General features: G+C 49.6%; 1 protein-coding gene across 3 annotated transcripts in view; it reads left to right on the top strand.

Moving 5' to 3' along the window:
• Supt5h (SPT5 homolog, DSIF elongation factor subunit) overlaps positions 1-8,800 on the top strand; it is a 23,641-nt gene extending 14,841 nt beyond the window's left edge. For 2 of the 3 annotated variants that reach the window (XM_031385888.1, XM_031385887.1), the window contains 14 exons: positions 1,342-1,497; positions 1,598-1,744; positions 2,592-2,738; positions 2,829-2,954; positions 4,080-4,164; positions 4,416-4,523; positions 4,599-4,701; positions 4,810-4,937; positions 5,034-5,139; positions 5,501-5,659; positions 5,765-5,933; positions 6,030-6,233; positions 8,258-8,353; positions 8,432-8,800. In XM_031385888.1, coding sequence (XP_031241748.1) covers positions 1,342-1,497; positions 1,598-1,744; positions 2,592-2,738; positions 2,829-2,954; positions 4,080-4,164; positions 4,416-4,523; positions 4,599-4,701; positions 4,810-4,937; positions 5,034-5,139; positions 5,501-5,659; positions 5,765-5,933; positions 6,030-6,233; positions 8,258-8,353; positions 8,432-8,578 — 1,881 coding nt within the window. In that variant the 3' untranslated portion in view covers positions 8,579-8,800. The remainder of the gene's footprint in view (positions 1-1,341; positions 1,498-1,597; positions 1,745-2,591; positions 2,739-2,828; positions 2,955-4,079; positions 4,165-4,415; positions 4,524-4,598; positions 4,702-4,809; positions 4,938-5,033; positions 5,140-5,500; positions 5,660-5,764; positions 5,934-6,029; positions 6,234-8,257; positions 8,354-8,431) is intronic. The other variant, XM_031385889.1, reaches the window with a different exon arrangement.
• Positions 8,801-9,567: the final 767 nt, after the last annotated feature.

Raw genomic sequence — 9,567 nt, 5'->3', positions numbered from 1 at the left:
TTTTGTTTGTTTGTTTGTTTTGTTTTGTTTTGTTTTGTTTTGAAACAGGGTCTCCCTATGTAGCACTGGCTGAACAGGAACCCACAATGTAGATCAAGCTGGCCTTAAATTCATAGAGATCTGCCTGCTTTTGCCTCCCAAGTGCTATATGATTAAAGGCATTTGGCACTATGTCCGGCCTCCTTTTACTTAGCCAGAAAAAAAAAAAAAATTTTTTTTTAAATTTCTTTGTGTGTATATGAGGAAGAAGGGCAGGGTTAGAGCTCAGATTGTCAGCTTTGATAAAAAGCTGAGCCATCTCACTGGTTCTTTTGACTTTTGAATCAGGAACTTGCTAAATTATTCAGGCTATCCTTGAACTTGTGGTCCTTCTGCCTCATCCTCTCTTAGCTGGAATGATTGGCTTGTGACCGATAGATCCCTGTTAATAGGATGTTTCCTGATGTCTTAGTTAGGGTTTTATTGCTGTAAACAGACACCATGACCAAGGCAATTCTTATAAAGACAACATTTAATTGGGGCTGGCTTACAGGTTCAGAAGTTCAGTTTATTATCATCAACGCAGGAACATGGCCACATCTAGGCAGGCGTGGTGCAGGAGTAGCTGAGAGTTCTACATCTTCATCTGAAGGCTGCTAGAAGAAGACTGGCTCCCAGGAAGCTAAGACAAGGGTCTTAAAGCCCACACCCACAGTGACACACCTACTCCAACAAGGCCACACTTCCTAATGGTGCCATGCACTAGGCCAAACATATGCAGCATACACAAACCATCATACCTTATATGTTGTTGAGTGGCTGTCTTAGAGTCTGTCATGAGATAATGACATGGTTTGTCTTTTGTTGTTGTTTCTGAGGAGCAGCATGTCTGGGTCTCATTTGGTTGAGGGGTTGACTATGGAGTAATGTGAGGTTAGAGCCTGCTTTCAGTTACAGCTGTGTTCGCGTGTGTGTGCACGTGTGGGTGTGAGTGTGTGGGATGTGTGTGTGTATGTGTGTGTATGTATGTATGTATGAGTTATTGGTGCCAGTTATTCATTGTCTTGGGTTAGGGAATGGCATCAAAAGACTGTTCCAAGAGAGGTCCATATATTTGAGTACAAGCTGTCTGGGGTTCAGGCATGTGCATATGGTTTGTGGGTGGCCATCTTTGGGGTAAAAGGTGTAACTCCCTGGGGCAGCTGCCTGAGGAGTGTGTCAGGTGGCCTCAGGTGGGCGGTGGGTAGTAGGAAAGCTGCAGTTGGTCCACCAGAGTCTCTTCTGAAATTGAGGTGCTGCAAAGTGGCCAGGTGATTATGGCTTTTCTTGAGTACTTACTGTTCTTATGGCCAAATCTCTCAGGACATGCTCGAGTTCCCAGCTCAGGAACTTCGGAAGTACTTCAAGATGGGAGACCATGTAAAAGTGATTGCTGGCCGATTTGAGGGTGACACAGGTCTCATTGTGCGGGTGGAAGAGAACTTTGTTATTCTTTTCTCAGACCTCACCATGCATGAGGTAAGTGCCTGGAAGAGCATGGAAGAAGCATTGGGGACCATGCGGAGACTCCAGGAGGTGATTTATTGGGGCTTGACTCACTTCCTTTGGCTCTCCACAGTTGAAAGTGCTTCCCCGGGACCTGCAGCTCTGTTCAGAGACAGCCTCAGGCGTGGACGTTGGGGGCCAGCATGAGTGGGGTGAGCTGGTGCAGCTGGATCCCCGTACCGTGGGTGTCATCGTGCGGCTAGAGCGAGAAACCTTCCAGGTGTGTCTTATGTTACACTCGTATCCCAAGAACCCCACATCCCAGGAGGTAGAGCAGCATAGTGACCAAGCCCATAAATTGTGGGGAGTTGCCAGCCTGCTAAGGCTCCCTGAAGCCTGTCTGTATAATGTTGGCAAGTGGCCAGTCATTTCTCCTGTCTGCCTCAATTTTCACACCTAGTTAGGTGAAGATCTACTTGGCTGTGAAGTTGAATGTATGCTCCAGTGTTTGGTGCATTTGCAAAGACAGTGCTACAGTTGCCACAGTTCTGCCCTCCGCCATGTGTGCATTAGCGTAGTACCTAGGACCCTGATTCTATCAGCTTTGTTGCTTCTGTATTGTGTGACCCTGGCCTCATGACTTGCCCTCTCAGGGGGCAATTCCTACTGTAAGGTAGGAATTGTGATTGTATTCCTCTCAGAGGGAAGTGTGTGAAGAACTTAGGAGGGGTGGGAAATCAGTGGGCTCCTCCTCTCATGTCCCTCCTAAAGTATGCCCCTCTCCCTTGTGTGGGATGACCCTGAATTCTGCATTCTCCTGCTTCCATCTGAGTGCTGAGATGATAGGCATATGCCAGTTTCTTTGGTGCTGGCAATCAAACACAGCTTCATGCATGCTAAGCCAGCACTCTGTGAACTGAGCTCGTCCCAACCACCCATAGAGTCTTTTGGAATGATCTAGAATATCTGTGGCTGACCTAGTGCCTGGTGGGTGGTGCTATGACTTTGCCTTATGGTCAGGATGCTGTGTAGGGCTCAGGGTCTTAGGGTTGTCTCCCACAAGGAAGGAATAGCTCACTTCACGTCACCCATTCCCTCTCATCCTCTGCATCCTTCTCCCTCCAAAGGTTCTCAACATGCACGGGAAGGTGGTGACCGTCAGGCACCAGGCCGTGACACAGAAAAAGGACAACCGCTTCGCTGTGGCTCTGGACTCAGATCAGAACAACATCCATGTGAAGGACATTGTCAAGGTCATTGATGGCCCCCATTCAGTAAGTGTCAGCTGCTGCTCTCAGGCTGAGTATAAAAGAGTTGAGATGGGGTCTGTCCTGCCCAGCATGTGACTCTCCTCTCCTGCCCAGGGCCGAGAGGGTGAGATCCGCCATCTGTACCGCAGCTTTGCCTTCCTGCATTGCAAGAAGCTGGTGGAGAATGGCGGCATGTTTGTTTGTAAGGCACGGCACCTAGTGTTGGCTGGAGGCTCAAAGGTGAGAATGTCAGGGCTCTACAAGTGGCAAGACTGGCTTGTTAGGGACTTTGGGACTGGTTATTTCTGTCAAGTTCTTGGGGAAGGTAGAAGGTTTCTTTGGGACTTTGAGCTACCCTCCTGTCATTTGTCACTCAGTTTTGTGAGGTACATGTGGGATACTAGACAGCCTGGGACCTTCAAAGGAGGTGAAAGTCTCCACCCTCCTGGAGCTGAGACAAGGGTACAAGGGAAAGTGTGAGGTGGCGGCAGGCTTTCACTTTAGGACTTCTTTTTCTGAGTGCCTCTCTTTCTGGAAGTGAGGGTAGAATGCAAAGATGGTGACAGGGATACACATGGTTGAGGCAGAGAGAGGGACCAGCATGTATGTTACAGCAGAGATTAGAATGAAGGAATACAGAGCCACTGTGTAACTCAGGAATTGCCATTGCCCAGGCCCTGAGACAGGACTGGCTGGAAAGTTGTGCAGAACTAGATACTGAAAGGAAATCTGAAACAAGATGCGATGGCGCACGCCTGTAAGACTGGGACTTGGAAAGTGAGACAGGCTGCTCAGTTTAAGGTCATCCATCCTTGACTGCATAACATGTGCAAGGCCAGCCTGAGCTATGCAAGACCTTGTCTCAAAAATAAAAGTTAGCCGGGCAGTAGTGGCTCACGCCTTTAATCCCAGCACTTGGGAGGCAGAGGCAGGCGGATTTCTGATTTTGAGGCCAGCCTGGTCTACAGAGTGAGTTCCAGGACAGCCATGGGGTATACAGAGAAACTCTGTCTCGAAAACAAAAACAAAAACAAAATAAAAATAAATAAAAAATAAGGAAGTCAGGGCTAGTAGGTGACCCCAATGCCCTGCAGATGAGATGGCTGGTACCTGTGACTTGGGGGCTTATATTTCTGATTCATGGTTAAGATGCATGTCTTGGTGTGGGGAAACCCAAGCCTTTTGATGGACAGGTATACAGAGGCAGAGGGGTAGCACTTCCTCTACTAGGAGATGGATGGAGGCTTTGTCCCTAGAAGGAGGGGATGATTGCTGGGCAGCTGTAAACAGAGCCTAGCCCTGTCATTCTGTCATTGTGGGGAGCGGGCATCCTGCCTGGCTATTTACTCCTTATCCCTCTCTCAGCCCCGGGATGTGACCAATTTAACCGTTGGTGGCTTCACTCCTATGAGCCCCCGGATCAGCAGCCCTATGCACCCCAGTGCTGAAGGTGAGATGGGGTCAGAATTCAGAGATTAGTATTGGGGGGAGCCTTAACTGTTCAACCTGACAGCCTTGTGGCCAGAGTGGAGTCATGAAAGGCCTGGGGTTTAGGGAATAGGTGGAGGAGGCTAGTTGGTTAGGACCAGCTTGGGTGGCTCAAGCTGGTAGAGAGAGATTTGAAGATGTCCTGGCTGTGGGCACAGCATAAGAGGGACAAACATAATTCCTGGGTTCCCACAACATCCTCCCACCCTACAGGTCAGCATGGTGGCTTTGGAAGCCCAGGTGGCATGAGCAGGGGTCGAGGGAGAAGAGACAATGAGCTCATAGGCCAGACTGTGCGTATCTCCCAGGGACCCTACAAAGGTGAGCCATGGGCGTGTGTAGAGGCAGGGGCTGTGGTGGAAGAGGTCCCATACTTCTGACTGCCATTCCTTACAGGCTACATTGGTGTGGTGAAGGATGCCACAGAGTCCACGGCCAGAGTAGAACTGCACTCTACCTGCCAGACCATCTCTGTGGACCGCCAGCGGCTCACCACGGTGTAAGTCAGGCTTAGAGAAATCCAGTGTGGGGTTGATGTGTGGGCCTAGAGAGGACCAGCATAAGGGTGCTAGGCATATCACCCACCTCTTCTGTTCTGTATCCATAGTGACTCCCAGCGTCCAGGTGGCATGACCTCTACCTACGGAAGGACTCCCATGTATGGCTCTCAGACACCCATGTATGGCTCTGGCTCCCGAACACCTATGTATGGCTCCCAGACACCTTTGCAAGATGGTATGTATGTCCAGAATACTAGGGATGGAGCAATGGGGTGGCAGAGGGCTCAGAAGATAGGCTGGAATGAAGGTCATGTTTCTTTCCTTTATCCAGGTAGCCGCACTCCACATTATGGATCGCAGACACCCCTGCATGATGGTAGCCGCACTCCTGCCCAGAGTGGGGCATGGGACCCCAACAACCCAAACACGCCTTCCAGGTGAGAGCCATTTCTAGGCTGGGCTGTGTTGCCAATGGTGTGAGTGGTTATGTTAGAGAATTGTGCTCCAGGCTGGTCCCTGCCCTGCCATTGGCATAGCTGGGAATGCAGTCTGGTCTGAATCATCGGCTTCAACATACAGCAACTCTGTGCTTGGAGACATTGCCGGGTGTGTGATCTTGTCTCTGCACCGTTGACTCAACTGTGGAATGGCTTTAGTGTCAGGAAAACCTTTGTTGGAACTTCTTCAGCCAGAGTGAAGTTGTTGCTTCACTTGAGGGTCCAGTTTGTAGTGTTGTTCTACAAGGTTCGCCAGACTTGTTGCCGCCCGTCATTCTCAAAAGACTTCTGTCCCCACCAGGGCTGAGGAGGAATACGAGTATGCCTTTGACGATGAACCCACCCCATCCCCACAAGCATATGGGGGAACCCCGAATCCCCAAACACCCGGCTACCCAGACCCATCATCCCCCCAGGTCAATCCACAATACAACCCGCAGACACCAGGGACGCCAGCCATGTGAGTCCATCAGGGCTGAGCCCGAAAAGCCCTGCACGAAGCTACCCATTGCCCCACTTCCTGACCCTTTCTGCCAAGAATAACACCCTTTTCTTCTGTCTACAGGTACAACACAGACCAGTTCTCCCCCTATGCTGCCCCCTCTCCACAGGGGTCTTACCAGCCCAGCCCCAGCCCCCAGAGCTACCACCAAGTGGCACCAAGTCCAGCAGGTTATCAGAACACCCATTCCCCAGCCAGCTACCACCCGACACCGTCTCCCATGGCCTATCAGGTATGCCATGTCACAGAAGGCTATGATCTTATAGGCCCTGGTTGGGTTGGCCAGGCAGAGTGACTGTTCCAGATACTCATTCCTGTCTTCCTTCAGGCTAGTCCCAGCCCCAGCCCTGTTGGCTACAGTCCAATGACCCCTGGAGCTCCTTCTCCTGGAGGCTACAATCCCCACACACCGGGCTCAGGCATTGAGCAGAACTCTAGCGACTGGGTGACCACTGATATCCAGGTGAAGGTTCGAGACACCTATCTGGATACACAAATAGTGGGGCAGACAGGCGTCATCCGCAGTGTCACGGTAAGTATGGTCCTACAGGTGGACATGTGCCTCTCCCCCACCCCCCAACCTTTGTAGTTACTTATTTTTATCTGTGTTGCTGTGGATGGAATCCTAGACCTCATACATGCTAGGCTAGTACCTACCACTGAGCTATATCCCCAACTTACTGTTTATAACTTTACAACTATAGTGTATGGTAAGTTGTGATGGAAAAACAGATGTAGAAGGCTGGGGTATCTGAATCCAGGGGATAGGGAGTTGAGAGTTGAGCCTTATGTGCGCACAGCTCAGGCTTGTGTGCTGACTTTGTGTTGCATTGTGGGATGATGGACTCAGTAGTGTGCTGAGAGGCCCACTGGCTCACTGAGTTCCCAGCCTTTGCATATGCTACTACCCCAGTCTTGTCTCGGCCTTCAGGAAGCAGCAGTTGTCTCAACTTGTGTCTTAGGGTTCTGAGCAGTTCCAGCCTGCTGCCTAAAAGTTGAGTGTCAATCCTAGCTCGAGTAACAAAGTCTTGGTGCATTTGTTTAACTTTGAGGGGGAAAACACCTAACTTTTTTTTGTTTTGTTTTGTTTTGTTTGTTTTTTTTTCTTTTTCAAGACAGGGTTTCTCTGTGTAGCCCTGGCTGTCCTGGAACTCACTCTGTAGACCAGGCTGGCCTTGAACTCAGAAATCCTTCTGCCTCTGCCTCCCAAGTGCTGGGATTAAAGGTGTGCGGCCACCACTGCCTGGCTGACACCAACTTTTATATGAAGGCTTTGAACCTTGCTAACCCTCTGTAGATGTTCTGATTGGATTGATCAGATACCAGGGACAAATGCAGCTCCAGGCCCAGCCTTCCAGACCTCACCTTACATTTTGAGAGAGATATGTGCCCAGATTTGGCAGAATTGGGATGAGAAGCCCAGAAGGCTTGGGGAATAGGGTGAACTGAGTGGGCACCATACCCAGTTTTGGGGAATTAGAGAGGAATTCCTGGAGGAGACACTAAAGCTGAGACCTGAAGGGGAAATAAGAGTAAGTCCAGAGCTGGAGGATAATGCCGCATGCCTTTAATCCCAGCACTTGGGAGACAGAGGCAGGTGGAGCTCTTGAGTTTGAGGCCATCTTGGTCTACAGAGTAAGTTCCAAGACAGCCAGGGCTGCACCGAGAAACCCTGTCTCAGGGGAAAAATCTCCAGGGGGAAGAAAGATGAGCAGTGAGGCTGGGAGAGTGGCTGGACTAGATCACAGACCACACACTGGGCAACATTACTGTCCAGAGGGCACTGAGGAGCTGTGCTGAGACCAAATCTGTGGTGTGGACCTGCTTTTCCATGTTGCATGGGTAGATAGTGACACTGGTGTCAGGGGAAGTCAGAGTGCTCTGTAACAGAACAGTGGGGAAGGGAGGAGGGGCAGGTGACTGTGACAGGGTTCACAGCAAGATGGTGGTGACTGCTCAGGTGAGCTTGGTTGGGGTCAGGGCTGATGTGAGACAAGGGCTCCCTCCGGTCTGGAGAGGTAAGGCTAGTTTGGGATTTACTCTCTTGATCTAACTTTGTTACTGGTTTTTTTTTTTTTTTTTTTTTTAAGACAAAGTCTTCTGACCATGTAGCCTTAATTAGATTGGAAATGGACATATAGACCAGCCAGGTGTGGTAGTGTACACCTTTAATCCCAGCATTTGTGAGGCAGAGGCAGAGGATGAGTTCAAGACCTGCCTAGCTACACAGAGAAACCCTGTCTCAAAAAAAAAAAAAAATCAAAACCCACAAAAAGACCAAACAAAAAGATCTATAGATCAGGAAGACTGGCCTGGAATCCACAGAGATGCTCTTGCCTCTGCCCGGTCTTTGAGTACTGCAGTTAAGGCGTGTGCCACAGTGCCTTGCTTTCTTTTGACATGATGTAGTTACATTTTACTGATTTCCTTAGTCGCCTTAACTGCTCACCCTGAAGCCTCATACCACAGCCCATACCCAGCCTGTGGCATCTGGAGGTGGGTTCTAAGTTGCATTGAGAGCCGTCCAGGCTGAGCAGGCTATCTGTCCTTCTGCAGGGGGGCATGTGCTCCGTATACCTGAAAGACAGTGAAAAGGTGGTCAGCATTTCCAGTGAACATCTGGAGCCCATCACCCCCACCAAGAACAACAAGGTAGAGATGGGACCTTTGGGAGGATATAGGAGGGAATGGTAGGCCGAAGCTGGGCCTGACTCTGGCTGTTGCCTCCAGGTGAAAGTGATTCTGGGTGAGGACCGAGAGGCTACCGGGGTCCTCCTGAGTATTGACGGTGAGGATGGCATCATCCGCATGGACCTGGAGGACCAGCAGATCAAGATCCTAAACCTCCGCTTCCTAGGGAAGCTCCTGGAGGCCTGAAGCCCAAGTGTGCAAGGCAGACATGGAGAGAGTGGCCTTGTTTGGCCTAGCATGGAACCCTGAGTCTGGAGAAGCCAGGGCAATCACTCTGTATTTCCTTTTCCTCCTTCCCTGATACTCTAGGAGTCAGAAGAGAGTCTGAGGAATGTTCCTGCCTTCTTTCTGCAGTCCCAGCTTGCCTTTGTTCAGGTCTTTCAATAAAGAGAAGCTGTTTGAAAAGTGTGTGTAAAAAGAGTTTTCTTAGTCTTAAGTATAGATATTAAGTTGGGAAATAACCAGATTTTAACTAAGTTTCCGCATCTAGAAAAATAATGCTTCTGGGACTCCAAAGGGTTCCAGGGGATGTTGAAGACAGGAGAAAGATGTTTAGGGCTGGGTTTTGTGATTCAGGCTTGTCATCCAAGCTACTTAGCAGACTTGGGGTGGACGATCACACATTCATGACTTATCCAAGCAACAGTCTTATTAAGAACAACATGTCCCTTTACTGCCCTGGTTCTTAACCTGAGGGTAGTAAACATTTTTGGTGGGGGAGTCGAACGATCCTTTCACAGGGGTTACATTGCATATCCTGCATATCAGATATTTACATTATGTTCCATAACTAGCAAAATTACAGTTACAAAGTAACAACGAAAATACTTTTATGGTTGGGGGTCATCACAACATAAGGGACTGTGTTAAAGGGTTGCAGTATATGGTTAAGAACCGCTGCCTTGGTAGGGCCGAGTCTCGCAGGGCACAATGGTACACACCTGTGATCATAGCATTTGGGAGGCAGAGGCTGGTGGATCTCTGTGCTGTCTACAGAGTGGATTCTAGGACAGCCAGAACTAAATAGTAAGACCCTTTGGAGGTTGGGGATGGACAAGGCTACTCAGCAGCTCAGCTGGGACACAGCTTAGTGAAGAGTGCTTTACAAAGCAGGTGTGGCACCATGGCTTTAACCTCCCAGTATGTAGAAAGTGACAGAGTTAAGGATGGAGTTT

Source organism: Mastomys coucha, unplaced genomic scaffold (assembly GCF_008632895.1).
Source record: "Mastomys coucha isolate ucsf_1 unplaced genomic scaffold, UCSF_Mcou_1 pScaffold21, whole genome shotgun sequence".
Taxonomy (NCBI): domain Eukaryota; kingdom Metazoa; phylum Chordata; class Mammalia; order Rodentia; family Muridae; genus Mastomys; species Mastomys coucha.
The sequence above is the reverse complement of the archived record's forward strand: the minus strand, read 5'-3'. Positions and strand labels throughout refer to the sequence as shown.